General features: G+C 48.4%; 1 protein-coding gene across 1 annotated transcript in view; it reads right to left on the bottom strand.

The window, feature by feature from the left end:
* LOC311134471 (lysosomal-trafficking regulator-like) overlaps positions 1-23,780 on the bottom strand; it is a gene marked incomplete at both ends in the record, with an annotated part of 162,828 nt that overhangs the window by 50,758 nt on the left and 88,290 nt on the right. Inside the window, 2 exon segments of the mRNA XM_084168154.1 lie at positions 5,548-5,724; positions 13,394-13,617. Coding sequence (XP_084024280.1) covers positions 5,548-5,724; positions 13,394-13,617 — 401 coding nt within the window.

The following is a 23,780-nucleotide window of genomic DNA, read 5'->3' on the forward strand; positions in this document are numbered from 1 at the left end:
TTTGGGGTTTTAGGCTGGGTTTCTGTACAGCACTTCGAGATATTAGCTGATGTACGAAGGGCTATATAAAAAATAAAATTGAATTGAATTGAACACTCTACTCAGCAAATTGGATGTAGTCTATCACAGTGCCATCCATTTTGTCACCAAAGCCCCATATACTACCCACCATTGTGACCTGCTCGCTCTCGTTGGCTGGCCCTCACTACATATTTGTCGCCAAACCCACTGGCTCCAGGTCATTTATAAATCACTGCTAGGCAAATTCCCGCCTTATCTTAGCTCATTGGTCACCATAGCAACACCAACCCGTAGTATGCGCTCCAGCAGGTATATCTCACTGGTCATCCCCAAAGCCAACACCTCCTTTGGCCGCCATTCCTTCCAGTTCTCTGCTGCCAATGACTGGAACGAACTGCAAAAATCTCTGAAGCTGGAGACTCTTATCTCCCTCACTAACTTTAAGCATCAGTTGTCAGAGCAGCTTACCGATCACTGCACCTGTACACAGCCCATCTGAAATTAGCCCACCCAACCACCTCATCCCCATAGTGTTATTTATTTTGCTCATTTGCACCCCAGTATCTCTATTTGCACATCTATCATTCCAGTGTTAATACTAAATTATAATTATTTTGCACTATGGCCTATTTATTGCCTTACCTCCATAACTTGCTACATTTGCACACACTGTATATATATGTATTTCTGTTGTATTTTTTTTGACTTTGTTTTGTTTTACCCCATATGTAACTCTGTGTTGTTGTTTTTATCGCACTGCTTTGCTTTATCTTGGCCAGGTCGCAGTTGTAAATGAGAACTTGTTCTCAACTGGCCTACCTGGTTAAATAAAGGCATGCCAATGTCATTTTCCCTCAAAACCTGAAACATCTGTGGCATTGTGTTGTGTGACAGAACTGCACATTTTAAAGTATTTTATAGTCCCCAGCACAAGGTGCACCTGTGTAATGATCATGCTGTTTAATCAGCTTCTTGATATGCCACACCTGTCAGGTGGATGGATTATCTTGGCAAAGGAGAAATGCTCACTAACATGGATGTAAACAAATTTGTGCACAACATTTCAGAGAAATAAGCTTCTTGTGCATATGGAACATTTCTGGGATCTTTTAATTATAAATTATATGGTAGAGAGTAGGGTTGAGGGTAGGTATAGTATAGTCTGGTAGAGTGTATAGAGTTGAAGTCATTCGTTTACATACACCTTTAGCCAAATACATTTAAACTCAGTTTTTCACAATTCCTGACATTTAATCCTAGTAAATATTGCCTGTCTTAGGTCAGTTAGGATCACCACTTTATTTTAAGAATGTGAAATATCAGAATAATAGTAGAGAGAATTATTTATTTCAGCTTTTATTTATTTCATCACATTCCCAGTGGGTCAGAAGTTTACATACACTCAATTAGTATTTGGTAGCATTGCCTTTAAATTGTTTAACTTGGGTCAAACGTTTCGGGTAGCCTTCCACAAGCTTCCCACAATAAGTTGGGTGAATCTTGGCCCATTCCTCCTGACAGAGCTGGTGTAACTGAGTCAGGTTTGTAGGCCTCCTTGCTCGCACACGCTTGTTCAGTTCTGCCCACAAATGTTCTATAGGATTGAGGTCAGGAATTTGTGATGGACACTCCAATACCTTGACTTTGTTGTCCTTAAACCATTTTGCCACAACTTTGGAAGTATGCTTGGGGTAATTGTCCATTTGGAAAACCATTTGCAACCAAGCTTTAACTTCCTGACTGATGACTTGAGATGTTGCTTTAATATGTCCACATATTTTCCTTCCTCATGATGCCATCTATTTTGTGAAGCGCACCAGTCCCTCCTGCAGCAACGCAACCCCACAGCATGATGCTGCCACCCCCGTGCTTCACGGTTGGGATGGTGTTCTTTGGCTTGCAAGCCTTCCCCTTTTTCCTCCAAACATAACGATGGTCATTATGGCCAAACAGTTCTATTTTTGTTTCATCAGACCAGAGGACATTTATCCAAAAAGTATGATATTTGTCCCCATGTGCAGTTGCAAACCGTTGTCTGGCTTTTTTATGGCGGTTTTGGAGCAGTGGCTTCTTCCATGCTGAGCGGCCTTTCATATTGTGTCAATATAAGACTCGTTTTACTGTGGATATACAGTGGTGGAAAAAAGTATTTAGTCAGCCACCAATTGTGCAAGTTCTCCCACTTAAAAAGATGAGAGCGGCCTGTAATTTTCATCATAGGTACACGTCAACTATGACAGACAAAATGAGGAAAAAAAATCCAGAAAATCACATTGTAGGATTTTTAATGAATTTATTTGCAAATTATGGTGGAAAATTAGTATTTGGTCACCTACAAACAAGCAAGATTTCTGGCTCTCACAGACCTGTAACTTCTTCTTTAAGAGGCTCCTCTGTCCTCCACTCGTTACCTGTATTAATGGCACCTGTTTGAACTTGTTATCAGTATAAAAGACACCTGTCCTCAACCTCAAACAGTCACACTCCAAACTCCACTATGGCCAAGACCAAAGAGCTGTCAAAGGACACCAGAAACAAAATTCTAGACCTGCACCAGGCTGAGAAGACTGAATCTGCAATAGATAAGCAGCTTGGTTTGAAGAAATCAACTGTGGGAGCAATTATTAGGAAATGGAAGACATACAAGACCACTGATAATCTCCCTCGATCTGGGGCTCCACGCAAGATCTCACCCCGTGGGGTCAAAATGATCACAAGAACGGTGAGCAAAAATCCCAGAACCACACGGGGGGACCTAGTGAATGACCTGCAGAGAGCTGGGACCAAAGTAACAAAGCCTACCATCAGTAACACACTACGCCGCCAGGGACTCAAATCCTGCAGTGCCAGACGTGTCCCCCTGCTTAAGCCAGTACATGTCCAGGCCCGTCTGAAGTTTGCTAGAGTGCATTTGGATGATCCAGAAGAGGATTGGGAGAATGTCATATGGTCAGATGAAACCAAAATATAACTTTTTGGTAAAAACTCAACTCGTTGTGTTTGGAGGACAAAGAATGCTGAGTTGCATCCAAAGAACACCATACCTACTGTGAAGCATGGGGGTGGAAACATCATGCTTTGGGGCTGTTTTTCTGCAAAGGGACCAGGACGACTGATCCGTGTAAAGGAAAGAATGAATGGGGCCATGTATCGTGAGATTTTGAGTGAAAACCTCCTTCCATCAGCAAGGGCATTGAAGATGAAACGTGGCTGGGTCTTTCAGCATGACAATGATCCCAAACACACCGCCCGGGCAACGAAGGAGTGGCTTCGTAAGAAGCATTTCAAGGTCCTGGAGTGGCCTAGCCAGTCTCCAGATCTCAACCCCATAGAAAATCTTTGGAGGGAGTTGAAAGTCCGTGTTGCCCAGCGACAGCCCCAAAACATCACTGCTCTAGAGGAGATCTGCATGGAGGAATGGGCCAAAATACCAGCAACAGTGTGTGAAAACCTTGTGAAGACTTACAGAAAACATTTGACCTGTGTTATTGCCAACAAAGGGTATATAACAAAGTATTGAGAAACTTTTGTTATTGACCAAATACTTATTTTCCACCATAATTTGCAAATAAATTCATAAAAAATCCTACAATGTGATTTTCTGGAGAAAAAAAAATCTAATTTTGTCTGTCATAGTTGACGTGTACCTATGATGAAAATTACAGGCCTCTCTCATCTTTTTAAGTGGGAGAACTTGCACAATTGGTGGCTGACTAAATACTTTTTTCCCCCACTGTAGATCTGGTGCAACCAATTACCTTCAGAAGTCACATAATTAGTTAAATAAAGTCCACCTGTGTGCAATCTAAGTGTCAGATGATCTCAGTATATATATATATATATATATATATATATATATATATATATATATATAAACAGTCACCTGTTCTGAAAGGCCCCAGAGTCTGCAACACCACTAAGCAAGGGGCACCAACAAGCAAGCGGCACCATGAAGACCAAGGAGTTCTCCAAATCATGCTGTGGGGATGTTTTTCATCGGCAGGGACCGGGAAACTGGTCAGAATTGAAAGAATGATTGATGGCGCTAAATCCAGCAAAATTCTCGAGGGAAACCTGTTTCAGTCTTCCAGAGATTTGAGACTGGAACGGAGGTTCACCTTCCATCAGGACAATGACCCTAAGCATACTGCTAAAGCAACACTCGAGTGGTTTAAGGGGAAACATTTAAATGTATTGGAATGGCCTAGTCAAAGCACGGCCCACAATCCAATTGAGAATCTGTGGTATGACTTAAAGATTGCTGTACACCAGCGGAACCCATCCAACTTGAAGGAGCTGGAGCAGTTTTGCCTCGAAGAATGGGCAAAAAACCATGCTGGTCTTGATGTGGGCCATGACCAGCCTCTCGAAGCGCTTCATGATGACTGGGGTGAGTGCGACGGGGCTATAGTCATTTGGGCATGTCACCTTGCTTTTCATGGGTGCTGGGAAGATGGAGTTAAAGCAGTTGGGGACAGGGACAGGTTGAAGATGTCCGAGAAGAAGGTGTGTGTGTGTGTGTGTGTGTGTGTGTGTGTGTGTGTGTGTGTGTCAGTCACCAGATCTCAACCAATTGAACCCATATGTGAAATTTTTGGAGCGGCGCCTGAGACAGCGTTTTCCATCACCATCAACAAAACACCATATTATATATGACATTTATTGTGGAAGAATGGTGTTGCATCACTCCAATCGAGTTCCAGACACTTGTGGAATCTATGCCAAGGCACATTGAAGCTGTTCTGACAACTCCTGGAGGTCCAACGCCCTTAAGACACTTTATGTTGGTGTTTCCTTTATTCTGGCAGTTACATGTATGTGATATGGGAGGTGATGGTGTGGCCCAGGTGATATTACGTCTTTTATACAGTATTAGTTCATGTTTGGAATATTGAGAGCTGCATAAGGATTTGGAGGATGAGGACATTCCATGTATTTATTTCTGTCACTGGTGGGAGCCAGAAGGTCTGTGGGCCAAGATAGCTGGGGGGCCACTGGTGCTAATCTTGGAAGGAGTACGTGATGGAATATCCTGGCTAGGGCGCAACACAATACCATATAGGGTGATCCTATATGTGGCGAGGAGTGACACTCAATAATGGTTGGCACCTATTGGATAGAATTAGCTTGCAAACAAGTATATAAGCTAAGAGATTTCCTTTGTTCAGTTGGGCCACTCCCAGCCGTTTGCTATGTGAACCCGGTACCGCAAAATGAAATACTTTGAACCAACTCTCCATCTAAGTTTTTAACTATTCTCTTGCATACTGAATGACTTGATGCCAGAGGAACTGGTCATAACACCAGGAAAGCGTTGATGAGAGCCTAAGTAACGCAGGCTGGACAGGCCCAGAGGTGAGGCGGGTTAAAGGTCTGATGGTACCTTTAATGCCCAGTACACTGATTCATTAGCTTAGCTCAATTCCCAGTGATTAAGATGTGTGTGTGTGCCCAGTGGATATGTAATGTTAGCCAATAGGGAGCAGTATATATACGATACGGTCGTGACAATTGGTTGTTACTCACAGTGGGTGGACTCTTCTCCAGAAAGAGACGGATCAACAGGCCCAGTTCCTCGGCTGTGATTCGTTGGCTCACCATGGCAACAAGCAGTTCCACCAGTACCGTCTGGCAGTCTTCATAGCTGGAATCTGATTGGGACAGAATGCTCTGGAAAGCAGTCAGAATGGTCTTTACTCCGCCCTGTCGGCAGCAGAAGAGGAGGGATTAACCATAGTATTAGATGTGGGAGGAGGAGCCTGTCTCTACTGGTTCCTGGACAACTGATCACTTGCAACAAACAACAACATCCAGGTTTTTTTTTTGTGTTTGATTCAAGGGTTCAATTGTCTCTATCCAGTCAATGAAAAAGACTGGGACCTTGTAGTCATTGGTAGACACAGTAGGTATAATAACCTATAGGGGGGGGATGAGAGGTAGACACAGTAGGTATAATAACCTATAGGGGGGGATGAGAGGTAGACACAGTAGGTATAATAACCTATAGGGCGGGATGAGAGGTAGACACAGTAGGTATAATAACCTATAGGGGGATGAGAGGTAGACACAGTAGGTATAATAACCTATAGGGCGGGATGAGAGGTAGACACAGTAGGTATAATAACCTATAGGGGGATGAGAGGTAGACACAGTAGGTATAATAACCTATAGGGGGGGATGAGAGGTAGACACAGTAGGTATAATAACCTATAGGGGGGGATGAGAGGTAGACATAGTAGGTATAATAACCTATAGGGGGATGAGAGGTAGACACAGTAGGTATAATAACCTATAGGGGGGGATGAGAGGTAGACACAGTAGGTATAATAACCTATAGGGGGGATGAGAGGTAGACACAGTAGGTATAATAACCTATAGGGGGGGATGAGAGGTAGACACAGTAGGTATAATAACCTATAGGGGGGGATGAGAGGTAGACATAGTAGGTATAATAACCTATAGGGGGATGAGAGGTAGACACAGTAGGTATAATAACCTATAGGGGGGGATGAGAGGTAGACACAGTAGGTATAATAACCTATAGGGGGGGATGAGAGGTAGACACAGTAGGTATAATAACCTATAGGGGGGATGAGAGGTAGACACAGTAGGTATAATAACCTATAGGGGGATGAGAGGTAGACACAGTAGGTATAATAACCTATAGGGGGGGATGAGAGGTAGACACAGTAGGTATAATAACCTATAGGGGGGATGAGAGGTAGACACAGTAGGTATAATAACCTATAGGGGGATGAGAGGTAGACACAGTAGGTATAATAACCTATAGGGGGGGATGAGAGGTAGACACAGTAGGTATAATAACCTATAGGGGGATGAGAGGTAGACACAGTAGGTATAATAACCTATAGGGGGGATGAGAGGTAGACACAGTAGGTATAATAACCTATAGGGGGGATGAGAGGTAGACACAGTAGGTATAATAACCTATAGGGGGGGATGAGAGGTAGACACAGTAGGTATAATAACCTATAGGGGGGGATGAGAGGTAGACACAGTAGGTATAATAACCTATAGGGGGGGATGAGAGGTAGACACAGTAGGTATAATAACCTATAGGGGGGGATGAGAGGTAGACACAGTAGGTATAATAACCTATAGGGGGATGAGAGGTAGACACAGTAGGTATAATAACCTATAGGGGGGGATGAGAGGTAGACACAGTAGGTATAATAACCTATAGGGGGATGAGAGGTAGACACAGTAGGTATAATAACCTATAGGGGGATGAGAGGTAGACATAGTAGGTATAATAACCTATAGGGGGGGATGAGAGGTAGACACAGTAGGTATAATAACCTATAGGGGGATGAGAGGTAGACACAGTAGGTATAATAACCTATAGGGGGATGAGAGGTAGACACAGCAGGTATAATAACCTATAGGGGGGGATGAGAGGTAGACACAGTAGGTATAATAACCTATAGGGGGGATGAGAGGTAGACACAGTAGGTATAATAACATATAGGGGGATGAGAGGTAGACACAGTAGGTATAATAACCTATAGGGGGGATGAGAGGTAGACACAGTAGGTATAATAACCTATAGGGGGATGAGAGGTAGACACAGTAGGTATAATAACCTATAGGGGGGGATGAGAGGTAGACACAGTAGGTATAATAACCTATAGGGGGATGAGAGGTAGACACAGTAGGTATAATAACCTATAGGGGGATGAGAGGTAGACACAGTAGGTATAATAACCTATAGGGGGGGATGAGAGGTAGACACAGTAGGTATAATAACCTATAGGGGGATGAGAGGTAGACACAGTAGGTATAATAACCTATAGGGGGATGAGAGGTAGACACAGTAGATATAATAACCTATAGGGGGGGATGAGAGGTAGACACAGTAGGTATAATAACCTATAGGGGGGGATGAGAGGTAGACACAGTAGGTATAATAACCTATAGGGGGATGAGAGGTAGACACAGTAGGTATAATAACCTATAGGGGGGGATGAGAGGTAGACACAGTAGGTATAATAACCTATAGGGGGATGAGAGGTAGACACAGTAGGTATAATAACCTATAGGGGGGGATGAGAGGTAGACACAGTAGGTATAATAACCTATAGGGGGGGATGAGAGGTAGACACAGTAGGTATAATAACCTATAGGGGGATGAGAGGTAGACACAGTAGGTATAATAACCTATAGGGGGATGAGAGGTAGACACAGTAGGTATAATAACCTATAGGGGGGGATGAGAGGTAGACACAGTAGGTATAATAACCTATAGGGGGATGAGAGGTAGACACAGTAGGTATAATAACCTATAGGGGGGGATGAGAGGTAGACACAGTAGGTATAATAACCTATAGGGGGGGATGAGAGGTAGACACAGTAGGTATAATAACCTATAGGGGGATGAGAGGTAGACACAGTAGGTATAATAACCTATAGGGGGGATGAGAGGTAGACACAGTAGGTATAATAACCTATAGGGGGGGATGAGAGGTAGACACAGTAGGTATAATAACCTATAGGGGGGGATGAGAGGTAGACACAGTAGGTATAATAACCTATAGGGGGATGAGAGGTAGACACAGTAGGTATAATAACCTATAGGGGGGATGAGAGGTAGACACAGTAGGTATAATAACCTATAGGGGGGGATGAGAGGTAGACACAGTAGGTATAATAACCTATAGGGGGGGATGAGAGGTAGACACAGTAGGTATAATAACCTATAGGGGGGGATGAGAGGTAGACACAGTAGGTATAATAACCTATAGGGGGGGATGAGAGGTAGACACAGTAGGTATAATAACCTATAGGGGGGATGAGAGGTAGACACAGTAGGTATAATAACCTATAGGGGGGATGAGAGGTAGACACAGTAGGTATAATAACCTATAGGGGGATGAGAGGTAGACACAGTAGGTATAATAACCTATAGGGGGGGATGAGAGGTAGACACAGTAGGTATAATAACATATAGGGGGATGAGAGGTAGACACAGTAGGTATAATAACATATAGGGGGGATGAGAGGTAGACACAGTAGGTATAATAACCTATAGGGGGATGAGAGGTAGACACAGTAGGTATAATAACCTATAGGGGGGTGAGAGGTAGACACAGTAGGTATAATAACCTATAGGGGGATGAGAGGTAGACACAGTAGGTATAATAACCTATAGGGGGGGATGAGAGGTAGACACAGTAGGTATAATAACCTATAGGGGGATGAGAGGTAGACACAGTAGGTATAATAACCTATAGGGGGGGATGAGAGGTAGACACAGTAGGTATAATAACCTATAGGGGGATGAGAGGTAGACACAGTAGGTATAATAACCTATAGGGGGGGATGAGAGGTAGACACAGTAGGTATAATAACCTATAGGGGGGGATGAGAGGTAGACACAGTAGGTATAATAACATATAGGGGGGATGAGAGGTAGACACAGTAGGTATAATAACATATAGGGGGGTGAGAGGTAGACACAGTAGGTATAATAACCTATAGGGGGATGAGAGGTAGACACAGTAGGTATAATAACATATAGGGGGATGAGAGGTAGACACAGTAGGTATAATAACCTATAGGGGGGATGAGAGGTAGACACAGTAGGTATAATAACCTATAGGGGGGATGAGAGGTAGACACAGTAGGTATAATAACATATAGGGGGATGAGAGGTAGACACAGTAGGTATAATAACCTATAGGGGGGGATGAGAGGTAGACACAGTAGGTATAATAACCTATAGGGGGGATGAGAGGTAGACACAGTAGGTATAATAACCTATAGGGGATGAGAGGTAGACACAGTAGGTATAATAACCTATAGGGGGGGATGAGAGGTAGACACAGTAGGTATAATAACCTATAGGGGGGGATGAGAGGTAGACACAGTAGGTATAATAACCTATAGGGGATGAGAGGTAGACACAGTAGGTATAATAACCTATAGGGGGGTGAGAGGTAGACACAGTAGGTATAATAACCTATAGGGGGATGAGAGGTAGACACAGTAGGTATAATAACCTATAGGGGGGGATGAGAGGTAGACACAGTAGGTATAATAACCTATAGGGGGATGAGAGGTAGACACAGTAGGTATAATAACCTATAGGGGGGGATGAGAGGTAGACACAGTAGGTATAATAACATATAGGGGGATGAGAGGTAGACACAGTAGGTATAATAACATATAGGGGGGGATGAGAGGTAGACACAGTAGGTATAATAACCTATAGGGGGATGAGAGGTAGACATAGTAGGTATAATAACCTATAGGGGGATGAGGGGTAGACACAGTAGGTATAATAACCTATAGGGGGTGAGAGGTAGACACAGTAGGTATAATAACCTATAGGGGGGGATGAGAGGTAGACACAGTAGGTATAATAACCTATAGGGGGATGAGAGGTAGACACAGTAGGTATAATAACCTATAGGGGGATGAGAGGTAGACACAGTAGGTATAATAACCTATAGGGGGGATGAGAGGTAGACACAGTAGGTATAATAACCTATAGGGGGATGAGAGGTAGACACAGTAGGTATAATAACCTATAGGGGGATGAGAGGTAGACACAGTAGGTATAATAACCTATAGGGGGGGATGAGAGGTAGACATAGTAGGAATAATAACCTATAGGGGGATGAGAGGTAGACACAGTAGGTATAATAACCTATAGGGGGGGATGAGAGGTAGACACAGTAGGTATAATAACCTATAGGGGGATGAGAGGTAGACACAGTAGGTATAATAACCTATAGGGGGATGAGAGGTAGACACAGTAGGTATAATAACCTATAGGGGGATGAGAGGTAGACACAGTAGGTATAATAACCTATAGGGGGATGAGAGGTAGACACAGTAGGTATAATAACCTATAGGGGGATGAGAGGTAGACACAGTAGGTATAATAACCTATAGGGGGATGAGAGGTAGACACAGTAGGTATAATAACCTATAGGGGGATGAGAGGTAGACACAGTAGGTATAATAACCTATAGGGGGGGATGAGAGGTAGACACAGTAGGTATAATAACCTATAGGGTGATGAGAGGTAGACACAGTAGGTATAATAACCTATAGGGGGGGATGAGAGGTAGACACAGTAGGTATAATAACCTATAGGGGGGATGAGAGGTAGACACAGTAGGTATAATAACCTATAGGGGGGATGAGAGGTAGACACAGTAGGTATAATAACCTATAGGGGGATGAGAGGTAGACACAGTAGGTATAATAACCTATAGGGGGGGATGAGAGGTAGACACAGTAGGTATAATAACCTATAGGGGGGATGAGAGGTAGACACAGTAGGTATAATAACCTATAGGGGGGATGATAGGTAGACACAGTAGGTATAATAACCTATAGGGGGGGATGAGAGCACAGTAGGTATAATAACCTATAGGGGGATGAGAGGTAGACACAGTAGGTATAATAACCTATAGGGGGGGATGAGAGGTAGACACAGTAGGTATAATAACCTATAGGGGGGATGAGAGGTAGACACAGTAGGTATAATAACCTATAGGGGGGGATGAGAGGTAGACACAGTAGGTATAATAACCTATAGGGGGGATGAGAGGTAGACACAGTAGGTATAATAACCTATAGGGGGGGATGAGAGGTAGACACAGTAGGTATAATAACCTATAGGGGGGGATGAGAGGTAGACACAGTAGGTATAATAACCTATAGGGGGGGATGAGAGGTAGACACAGTAGGTATAATAACCTATAGGGGGGGATGAGAGGTAGACACAGTAGGTATAATAACCTATAGGGGGGGATGAGAGGTAGACACAGTAGGTATAATAACCTATAGGGGGATGAGAGGTAGACACAGTAGGTATAATAACCTATAGGGGGATGAGAGGTAGACACAGTAGGTATAATAACCTATAGGGGGGGATGAGAGGTAGACACAGTAGGTATAATAACCTATAGGGTGATGAGAGGTAGACACAGTAGGTATAATAACCTATAGGGGGGGATGAGAGGTAGACACAGTAGGTATAATAACCTATAGGGGGATGAGAGGTAGACACAGTAGGTATAATAACCTATAGGGGGGATGAGAGGTAGACACAGTAGGTATAATAACCTATAGGGGATGAGAGGTAGACACAGTAGGTATAATAACCTATAGGGGGATGAGAGGTAGACACAGTAGGTATAATAACCTATAGGGGGGGATGAGAGGTAGACACAGTAGGTATAATAACCTATAGGGTGATGAGAGGTAGACACAGTAGGTATAATAACCTATAGGGGGGGATGAGAGGTAGACACAGTAGGTATAATAACCTATAGGGGGGGATGAGAGGTAGACACAGCAGGTATAATAACCTATAGGGGGGGATGAGAGGTAGACACAGTAGGTATAATAACCTATAGGGGGGGATGAGAGGTAGACACAGTAGGTATAATAACCTATAGGGGGATGAGAGGTAGACACAGTAGGTATAATAACCTATAGGGGGGGATGAGAGGTAGACACAGTAGGTATAATAACCTATAGGGGGATGAGAGGTAGACACAGTAGGTATAATAACCTATAGGGGGGGATGAGAGGTAGACACAGTAGGTATAATAACCTATAGGGGGATGAGAGGTAGACACAGTAGGTATAATAACCTATAGGGGGATGAGAGGTAGACACAGTAGGTATAATAACCTATAGGGGGATGAGAGGTAGACACAGTAGGTATAATAACCTATAGGGGGGGATGAGAGGTAGACACAGTAGGTATAATAACCTATAGGGGGGGATGAGAGGTAGACACAGTAGGTATAATAACCTATAGGGGGGGATGAGAGGTAGACACAGTAGGTATAATAACCTATAGGGGGGGATGAGAGGTAGACACAGTAGGTATAATAACCTATAGGGGGGGATGAGAGGTAGACACAGTAGGTATAATAACCTATAGGGGGGGATGAGAGGTAGACACAGTAGGTATAATAACCTATAGGGGGATGAGAGGTAGACACAGTAGGTATAATAACCTATAGGGGGATGAGAGGTAGACACAGTAGGTATAATAACCTATAGGGGGGGATGAGAGGTAGACACAGTAGGTATAATAACCTATAGGGGGGATGAGAGGTAGACACAGTAGGTATAATAACCTATAGGGGGATGAGAGGTAGACACAGTAGGTATAATAACATATAGGGGGGATGAGAGGTAGACACAGTAGGTATAATAACCTATAGGGGGATGAGAGGTAGACACAGTAGGTATAATAACCTATAGGGGGGGATGAGAGGTAGACACAGTAGGTATAATAACCTATAGGGGGATGAGAGGTAGACACAGTAGGTATAATAACCTATAGGGGGGGATGAGAGGTAGACACAGTAGGTATAATAACCTGGTGGTACAGCAGTGCAGCGTTGCGAGGGTTGGCTCTCACGACCCCCAGCAGGCTGTGAAACACGTGACCCAACACCTCCAGATCAGGTGACCCTGCCGCCAGCAGCTGAAGCTCCATCAGGCAGATCTCTGGGAAGAGGAGAACGCCACGGCCCCCTCTGCCGGGGGACTCCGCTCCAGCCAGACACGCCCCCACTGCTCCTGCAGAATCCACCTTCACACCTGTCAGAGGAAGAGGAGAGACACACAGACATGAAGACGTGACGCACTGACATAACACACACTGACATAACACACAACACGTGTCACCACAGACCAATACCTTAGGTATCCACAGAAGCCTGTCCACCCACACACATAACCTTCATGTCCATAACCGTCCTGTCCATAACCTTCATGTCCATAACCTTCATGTCCATAGCCTTCATGTCCATAACCTTCATGTCCATAACCTTCATGTCCATAACCTTCATGTCCATAGCCTTCATGTCCATAACCTTCATGTCCATAACCTTCATGTCCATAACCTTCATGTCCATAGCCTTCATGTCCATAACCTTCATGTCCATAACCTTCATGTCCATAACCTTCATGTCCATAGCCTTCATGTCCATAACCTTCATGTCCATAACCTTCATGTCCATAACCTTCATGTCCATAACCTTCATGTCCATAACCTTCATGTCCATAACCTTCATGTCCATAACCTTCATGTCCATAACCTTCATGTCCATAGCCTTCATGTCCATAACCTTCATGTCCATAACCTTCATGTCCATAACCTCAGCCCCCTGTCTCCTTCCCCTGCCTCCAGCCCTCAGCCCCCTGTCTCCTTCCCCTGCCTCCTGCCTCCAGCCCCCTGTCTCCTTCCCCTGCCTCCAGTCCTCAGCCCCCTGCATCCTTCCCCTGCCTCCAGCCCTCAGCCCCCTTTCTCCTTCTCCTGCCTCCAGCCCTCAGCCCCCTGCCTCCTTCTCCTACCTCCAACCCTCAGCCCCCTGCCTCCTTATCCTGCCTCCAGCCCTCAGCCCCCTGTCTCCTTCTCCTGCCTCCAGTCCTCAGCCCCCTTTCTCCTTCTCCTGCCCTCAGCCCCCTGCCTCCTTCTCCTGCCTCCAGCCCTCAGCCCCCTGTCTCCTTCTCCTGCCTCCAGCCCTCTGTCTCCTTCCCCAGCCTCCAGCCCTCAGCCCCCTGCCTCCAGCCCTCAGCCCCCTGCCTCCTTCCCCTGCCTCCAGCCCTCAGCCCCCTGTCTCCTTCCCCTGCCTCCAGCCCTCAGCCCCCTGCCTCCAGCCCCCTGTCTCCTTCCCCTGCCTCCAGTCCTCAGCCCCCTGCCTCCTTCTCCTGCCTCCAGCCCTCAGCCCCCTGTCTCCTTCCCCTGCCTCCAGCCCTCAGCCCCCTGCCTCCAGCCCCCTGTCTCCTTCCCCTGCCTCCAGTCCTCAGCCCCCTGCCTCCTTCTCCAGCCTCCAGCCCTCAGCCCCCGGCCTCCAGCCCCCTGTCTCCTTCCCCTGCCTCCAGTCCTCAGCCCCCTGCCTCCTTCTCCTGCCTCCAGCCCTCAGCACCCTGTCTCCTTCCCATGCCTCCAGTCCTCAGCCCCCTGCCTCCTTCTCCTGCCTCCAGCCCTCAGCCCCCTGTCTCCTTCCCTTGCCTCCAGCCCTCCATCTCCTTCCCCTGCCTCCAGCCCTCAGCCCCCTGTCTCCTTCCCCTGCCTCCAGCCATCCAGCCCTGCGTCTCCTTCCCCTGCCTCCAGCCCTCAGCCCCCTGCCTCCTTCCCCTGCCTCCAGCCCTCAGCCCCCTGTCTCCTTCCCCTTCCTCCAGCCCTCAGCCCCCTGTCTCCTTCCCCTGCCTCCAGCCCTCAGCCCCCAGCCTCCTTCCCCTGCCTCCAGCCCCCTGCCTCCAGTCCTCAGCCCCCTGCCTCCTTCCCCTACCTCCAGCCCTCAGCCCCCTTTCTCCTTCTCCTGCCTCCAGTCCTCAGCCCCCTGCCTCCTTCCCCTGCCTCCAGCCCTCAGCCCACTTTCTCCTTCTCCAGCCCTCAGCCCCCTGCCTCCTTCTCCTGCCTCCAGCCCTCAGCCCCCTGCCTCCTTCTCCTGCCTCCAGTCCTCAGCCCCCTGTCTCCTTCTCCTGCCCTCAGCCCCCTGCCTCCTTCTCCACCTCCAGCCCTCAGCCCCCTGTCTCCTTCTCCTGCCTCCAGCCCTCTGTCTCCTTCCCCAGCCTCCAGCCCTCAGCCCCCTGCCTCCAGCCCTCAGCCCCCTGCCTCCTTCCCCTGCCTCCAGCCCTCAGTCTCCTTCCCCTGCCTCCAGCCCTCAGCCCCCTGCCTCCTTCTCCTGCCTTCAGCCCTCAGCCACCAGCCTCCAGCCTCCAGCCCTCAGCCCCCTGCCTCCTGCCTCCAGCCCCCTGTCTCCTTCCCTGCCTCCAGCCGTCAGCCCTCAGCCCCCTGCCCCCAGCCCTCAGCCCCCTGTCTCCTTCCCCTGCCTCCAGTCCTCAGCCCCCTGCCTCCTTCCCCTGCCTCCAGTCCTCAGCCCCCTGCCTCCTTCCCCTGCCTCCAACCCTCAGCACCCTGCCTCCTTCTCCTGCCTCCAGCCCCCTGCCTCCTTCCCCTGCCTCCAGCCCTCAGCCCCCTGCCTCCTTCCCCTGCCTCCAGCCCTCAGCCCCCTGCCTCCTTCCCCTGCCTCCAGCCCTCCAGCCCCCTGTCTCCTTCCCCTGCCTCCAGCCCTCCAGCCCCCTGCCTCCTTCCCCTGCCTCCAGCCCTCCAGCCCCCTGTCTCTTTCCCCTGCCTCCAGCCCTCAGCCCCCTGCCTCTTTCCCCTGCCTCCAGCCCTCAGCCCCCTGCCTCCTTCCCCTGCCTCCAGCCCTCAGCCCCCTGTCTCCTTCCCCTGCCTCCAGCCCTCAGCCCCCTGTCTCCTTCCCCTGCCTCCAGCCCTCAAGCCCCCTTTCTCCTTCCCCTGCCTCCAGCCCTCAGCCCCCTGTCTCCTTCCCCTGTCTCCAGCCCTCAGCCCCCTGTCTCCTTCCCCTGCCTCCAGCCCTCTGTCTCCTTCCCCTGCCTCCAGCCCTCAGCCCCCTGTCTCCTTCCCCTGCCTCCAGCCCTCAGCCCCCTGTCTCCTTCCCCTGCCTCCAGCCCTCAGCCCCCTGTCTCCTTCCCCTGCCTCCAGCCCTCAGCCCCTGTCTCCTTCCCCTGCCTCCAGCCCTCAAGCCCCCTGTCTCCTTCCCCTGCCTCCAGCCCCCTGTCTCCTTCCCAAGCCTCCAGTCCTCAGCCCCCTGTCTCCTTCCCCTGCCTCCAGCCCTCAGCCCCCTGTCTCCTTCCCCTGCCTCCAGCCCCCTGTCTCCTTCCCCTGCCTCCAGCCCTCAGCCCCCTGTCTCCTTCCCCTGTCTCCAGCCCTCAGCCCCCTGTCTCCTTCCCCTGCCTCCAGCCCTCAAGCCCCCTGTCTCCTTCCCCTGTCTCCAGCCCTCAGCCCCCTGTCTCCTTCCCCTGCCTCCAGCCCTCTGTCTCCTTCCCCTGCCTCCAGTCCTCAGCCCCCTGTCTCCTTCCCAAGCCTCCAGTCCTCAGCCCCCTGTCTCCTTCCCCTGCCTCCAGCCCCCTGTCTCCTTCCCCTGCCTCCAGTCCTCAGCCCCCTGTCTCCTTCCCAAGCCTCCAGTCCTCAGCCCCCTGTCTCCTTCCCCTACCTCCAGTCCTCAGCCCCCTGTCTCCTTCCCCTACCTCCAGCCCTCAGCCCCCTATCCTTCCCCTGTCTCCAGCCCTCAGCCCCTGTCTCCTTCCCCTACCTCCAGCCCTCAGCCCCCTATCCTTCCCCTGTCTCCAGCCCTCAGCCCCCTGCCTCCTTCCCCTGCCTCCAGCCCTCCAGCCCCCTGTCTCTTTCCCCTGCCTCCAGCCCTCAGCCCCCTGCCTCTTTCCCCTGCCTCCAGCCCTCAGCCCCCTGCCTCCTTCCCCTGCCTCCAGCCCTCAGCCCTCTGTCTCCTTCCCCTGCCTCCAGTCCTCAGCCCCTGTCTCCTTCCCCAGCCTCCAGCCCCCTGTCTCCTTCCCCTGCCTCCAGCCCCCTGTCTCCTTCCCCTGTCTCCAGCCCTCAGCCCCCTGTCTCCTTCCCCTGCCTCCAGCCCTCAAGCCCCCTGTCTCCTTCCCCTGTCTCCAGCCCTCAGCCCCCTGTCTCCTTCCCCTGCCTCCAGCCCTCTGTCTCCTTCCCCTGCCTCCAGTCCTCAGCCCCCTGTCTCCTTCCCAAGCCTCCAGTCCTCAGCCCCCTGTCTCCTTCCCCTGCCTCCAGCCCCCTGTCTCCTTCCCCTGCCTCCAGTCCTCAGCCCCCTGTCTCCTTCCCAAGCCTCCAGTCCTCAGCCCCCTGTCTCCTTCCCCTACCTCCAGTCCTCAGCCCCCTGTCTCCTTCCCCTACCTCCAGCCCTCAGCCCCCTATCCTTCCCCTGTCTCCAGCCCTCAGCCCCCTGTCTCCTTCCCCTACCTCCAGCCCTCAGCCCCCTATCCTTCCCCTGTCTCCAGCCCTCAGCCCCCTGCCTCCTTCCCCTGCCTCCAGCCCTCCAGCCCCCTGTCTCTTTCCCCTGCCTCCAGCCCTCAGCCCCCTGCCTCTTTCCCCTGCCTCCAGCCCTCAGCCCCCTGCCTCCTTCCCCTGCCTCCAGCCCTCAGCCCTCTGTCTCCTTCCCCTGCCTCCAGTCCTCAGCCCCTGTCTCCTTCCCCAGCCTCCAGCCCCCTGTCTCCTTCCCCTGCCTCCAGCCCCCTGTCTCCTTCCCCTGTCTCCAGCCCTCAGCCCCCTGTCTCCTTCCCCTGTCTCCAGCCCTCAGCCCCCTGTCTCCTTCCCCTGCCTCCAGCCCCCTGTCTCCTTCCCCTACCTCCAGCCCTCAGCCCCCTGTCTCCTTCCCCTGTCTCCAGCCCTCAGCCCCCTGTCTCCTTCCCCTGCCTCCAGCCCCCTGTCTCCTTCCCCTGCCTCCAGTCCTCAGCCCCCTGTCTCCTTCCCCTGCCTCCAGCCCCCTGTCTCCTTCCCCTGTCTCCAGCCCTCAGCCCCCTGTCTCCTTCCCCAGCCCTCAGCCCCCTGTCTCCTTCCCCTGCCTCCAGCCCTCAGCCCCCTGTCTCCTTCCCCTGCCTCCAGCCCTCAGCCCCCTGTCTCCTTCCCCTGCCTCCAGCCCTCAGCCCCCTGTCTCCTTCCCCTGCCTCCAGCCCCCTGTCTCCTTCCCCTGCCTCCAGCCCCCTGTCTCCTTCCCCTGCCTCCAGCCCTCAGCCCCCTGTCTCCTTCCCCTGCCTCCAGCCCCCTGTCTCCTTCCCCTGCCTCCAGCCCCCTGTCTCCTTCCCCTGCCTCTTTCCCCTGCCTCCAGCCCTCAGCCCCCTGTCTCCTTCCCCTGCCTCCAGCCCTCAGCCCCCTGTCTCCTTCCCCTGCCTCCAGCCCTCAGCCCCCTGTCTCCTTCCCCTGCCTCCAGCCCCCTGTCTCCTTCCCCTGCCTCCAGCCCCCTGTCTCCTTCCCCTGCCTCCAGCCCTCAGCCCCCTGTCTCCTTCCCCTGCCTCCAGCCCCCTGTCTCCTTCCCCTGTCTCCTTCCCCTGTCTCCTTCCCCTGCCTCCAGCCCTCAGCCCCCTGTCTCCTTCCCCTGCCTCCAGCCCCCTGTCTCCTTCCCCTGTCTCCTTCCCCTGTCTCCTTCCCCTACCTCACTGCAGGCTGGGAGGGAGTCCCCTAGTGATTTACAGCAAACCAGCTCAAAAGGCTCTCACTAACACAAAGCCTTCTGGGAGATCCGGTTTATTAATTAATCTTTCCCACCCTCTCTCTCCTTTCATCTCCCTCCCTCTCCCACAGTTTCAACATCCCTCTTCCTCGCTTTCCCTCTCCCACAGTATCAACATCCCTCTCTCTAAGTTGAATAATGAATACAGGTTAAACCAATACACAGTCAATATTCTGAATAACGAATATGTTACACCAATACACAGTCAATATTCTGAATAATGAATACATGTTAAACCAATACACAGTCAATATTCTGAATAATGAATACATGTTAAACCAATACACAGTCAATATTCTGAATAATGAATACATGTTAAACCAATACACAGTCAATATTCTGAATAAGTTACACCAATATACAGTGGGGAGAACAAGTATTTGATAGACTGCCAATTTGCAGGTTTTCCTACTTACAAAGCATGTAAAGGTACACTTCAACTGTGAGAGACGGAATCTAAAACAAAAATCCAGAAAATCACATTGTATGATTTTTAAGTAATTAATTTGCATTTTATTGCATGACATAAGTATTTGATCACCTACCAACCAGTAAGAATTCCGGCTCTCACAGACCTGTTAGTTTTTCTTTAAGAAGCCCTCCTGTTCTCCACTCATTACCTGTATTAACTGCACCTGTTTGAACTAGTTACCTGTATAAAAATACACCTGTCCACACACTCAATCAAACAGACTCCAACCTCTCCACAATGGCCAAAACCAGAGAGCTGTGTAAGGACATCAGGGATAAAATTGTAGACCTGCACAAGGCTGGGATGGGCTACAGGACAATCGGCAAGCAGCTTGGTGAGAAGGCAACAACTGTTGGCGCAATTATTTGAAAATGGAAGAAGTTCAAGATGACGGTCAATCACCCTCGGTCTGGGGCTCCATGCAAGATCTCACCTCGTGGGGCATCAATGATCAGGAGGAAGGTGAGGGATCAGCCCAGAACTACACGGCAGGACCTGGTCAATGACCTGAAGAGAGCTGGGACCACAGTGTCAAAGAAAACCATTAGTAACACACTACGCCGTCATGGATTAAAATCCTGCAGCACACGCAATGTCCCCCTGCTCAAGCCAGCGCATGTCCAGGCCCGTCTGAAGTTTGCCAATGACCATCTGGATGATGCAGAGGAGGAATGGGAGAAGGTCATGTGGTCTGATGAGACAAAAATATAGCTTTTTGGTCTAAACTCCACTCGCCGTGTTTGGATGAAGAAGAAGGATGAGTACAACCCCAAGAACACCATCCCAACCGTGAAGCATGGAAGTGGAAACATCATTCTTTGGGGATGCTTTTCTGCAAAGGGGACAGGACGACTGCACCGTATTGAGGGGAGGATGGATGGGGCCATGTATCGCGAGATCTTGGCCAACAACCTCCTTCCCTCAGTAAGAGCATTGAAGATGGGTCGTGGCTGGGTCTTCCAGCATGACAACGACCCGAAAAACACAGCCAGGGCAACTAAGGAGTGGCTCCGTAAGAAGCATCTCAAGGTCCTGGAGTGGCCTAGCTAGTCTCCAGACCTGAACCCAATAGAAAATCTTTGGAGGGAGCTGAAAGTCCGTATTGCCCAGTGACAGCCCCGAAACCTGAAGGATCTGGAGAAGGTCTGGAGTGGGCCAAGTGGGCCAAAATCCCTGCTGCAGTGTGTGCAAACCTGGTCAAGACCTACAGGAAACGTATGATCTCTGTAATTGCAAACAAAGGTTTCTGTACCAAATATTAAGTTCTGCTTTTCTGATGTATCAAATACTTATGTCATGCAATAAAATGCAAATTAATTACTTAAAAATCATACAATGTGATTTTCTGGATTTTTTTAAAAATTACAGACCTCTACATGCTTTGTAAGTAGGAAAACCTGCAAAATCGGCAGTGAATCAAATACTTGTTCTCCCCACTGTACATGTTAAACCAACACAGCCAATATTCTGAATAATGAATACATGATACACCAATACACAGTCAATATTCTGAATAATGAATACATGATACACCAATACACAGTCAATATTCTGAATAATGAATACTGTCTAATATTCTAAATAATGAATACAGTGGGGAAAATAAGTATTTAGTCAGCCACCAATTGTGCAAGTTCTCCCACTTAAAAAGATGAGAGAGGCCTGTAATTTTCATCATAGGTACACGTCAACTATGACAGACAAAATGAGAAAAAAATATCCAGAAAATCACATTGTAGGATTTGTAATGAATTTATTTGCAAATTATGGTGGAAAATAAGTATTTGGTCAATAACAAAAGTTTCTCAATACTTTGTTATATACCCTTTGTTGGCAATGACACAGGTCAAACGTTTTCTGTAAGTCTTCACAAGGTTTTCACACACTGTTGCTGGTATTTTGGCCCATTCCTCCATGCAGATCTCCTCTAGAGCAGTGATGTTTTGGGGCTGTCGCTGGGCAACACAGACTTTCAACTCCCTCCAAAGATTTTCTATGGGGTTGAGATCTGGAGACTGGCTAGGCCACTCCAGGACCTTGAAATGCTTCTTACGAAGCCACTCCTTCGTTGCCCGGGCGGTGTGTTTGGGTTCATTGTCATGCTGAAAGACCCAGCCATGTTTCATCTTCAATGCCCTTGCTGATGTTTCATCTTCAATGCCCTTGCTTTATTTTTATTATTATTTATTATTATTTATGATGGAAGGAGGTTTTCACTCAAAATCTCACGATACATGGCCCCATTCATTCTTTCCTTTACACGGATCAGTCGTCCTGGTCCCTTTGCAGAAAAACAGCCCCAAAGCATGATGTTTCCACCCCCATGCTTCACAGTAGGTATGGTGTTCTTTGGATGCAACTCAGCATTCTTTGTCCTCCAAACACGACGAGTTGAGTTTTTACCAAAAAGTTATATTTTGGTTTCATCTGACCATATGACATTCTCCCAATCCTCTTCTGGATCATCCAAATGCACTCTAGCAAACTTCAGACGGGCCTGGACATGTACTGGCTTAAGCAGGGGGACACGTCTGGCACTGCAGGATTTGAGTCCCTGGCGGCGTAGTGTGTTACTGATGGTAGGCTTTGTTACTTTGGTCCCAGCTCTCTGCAGGTCATTCACTAGGTCCCCCAGTGTGGTTCTGGGATTTTTGCTCACCGTTCTTGTGATCATTTTGACCCCATGGGGTGAGATCTTGCGTGGAGCCCCAGATCGAGGGAGATTATCAGTGGTCTTGTATGTCTTCCATTTCCTAATAATTGCTCCCACAGTTGATTTCTTCAAACCAAGCTGCTTACCTATTGCAGATTCAGTCTTCCCAGCCTGGTGCAGGTCTACAATTTTGTTTCTGGTGTCCTTTGACAGCTCTTTGGTCTTGGCCATAGTGGAGTTTGGAGTGTGACTGTTTGAGGTTGTGGACAGGTGTCTTTTATACTGATAACAAGTTAAAACAGGTGCCATTAATACAGGTAACGAGTGGAGGACAGAGGAGCCTCTTAAAGAAGAAGTTACAGGTCTGTGAGAGCCTGAAATCTTGCTTGTTTGTAGGTGACCAAATACTTATTTTCCACCATAATTTGCAAATAAATTCATTAAAAATCCTACAATGTGATTTTCTGGATTTTCTTTCTCAATGTCTGTCATAGTTGACGTGTACCTATGATGAAAATTACAGGCCTCTCTCATCTTTTTAAGTGGGAGAACATGGAATTGGTGGCTGACTAAATACTTTTTTCCCCCACTGTATGTCACACCAATACAAAGTCAATAAGTTGAATAATGAATACATGATACACCAATCACAGTCAATATTCTGAATAATGAATACATGTTAAACCAATACACAGTCAATATTATGAATAATGAATACGTTACACCAATATACAGTCAATATTCTGAATAATGAATGTCACACCAATACACAGTCAATATTCTGAAAAATGAATATGTTACACCAATACACAGTCAATATTCTGAATAATGAATATGTTACACCAATACACAGTCAATATTCTGAATAATGAATGTCACACCAATACACAGTCAATATTCTGAATAATGAATACATGTTACACACCAATACACAGTCAATATTCTGAATAATGAATATGTTACACCAATACACAGTCAATATTCTGAATAATGAATGTCACACCAATACACAGTCAATATTCGGAATAATGAATACGTTACACCAATACACAGTCAATATTCTGAATAATGAATATGTTACACCAATACACAGTCAATATTCTGAATAATGAATATGTTACACCAATACACAGTCAATATTCTGAATAATGAATCCGTTACACCAATACACAGTCAATAAGTAGAACAGAAAACCAGCCGTCTCTGGACCTCGTAGGGTAAGAGTTGAATACCCCTGTGGTATAAGATCTGCTAAACTGTGATTGGTGTGTGACATGGTGCATGTGAAATACTACAGTATGTGAGTCACAAGGTCGTGGTCCTGCTCTGTCATATGTCATGCTGTAAGGACTAAACAAAGACTGGATTCTCAAAGAGAGAGAGAGAGAGAGAGAGAGAGAGAAGAACGAGAGAGAGAGGAGAACGAGAGAGAGAGAGGAGAACGAGAGAGAGAGAGGAGAACGAGAGAGAGAGGAGAACGAGAGAGAGTGGAGAACGAGAGAGAGAGAGAGAGAGAGAGGAGAATGAGAGAGGAGAGAGAGAGGAGAGAGAGAGGAGAGAG

Source organism: Coregonus lavaretus, assembly GCF_964263955.1.
Source record: "Coregonus lavaretus genome assembly, chromosome: 1".
Classification (NCBI taxonomy): Eukaryota; Metazoa; Chordata; class Actinopteri; order Salmoniformes; family Salmonidae; genus Coregonus; species Coregonus lavaretus.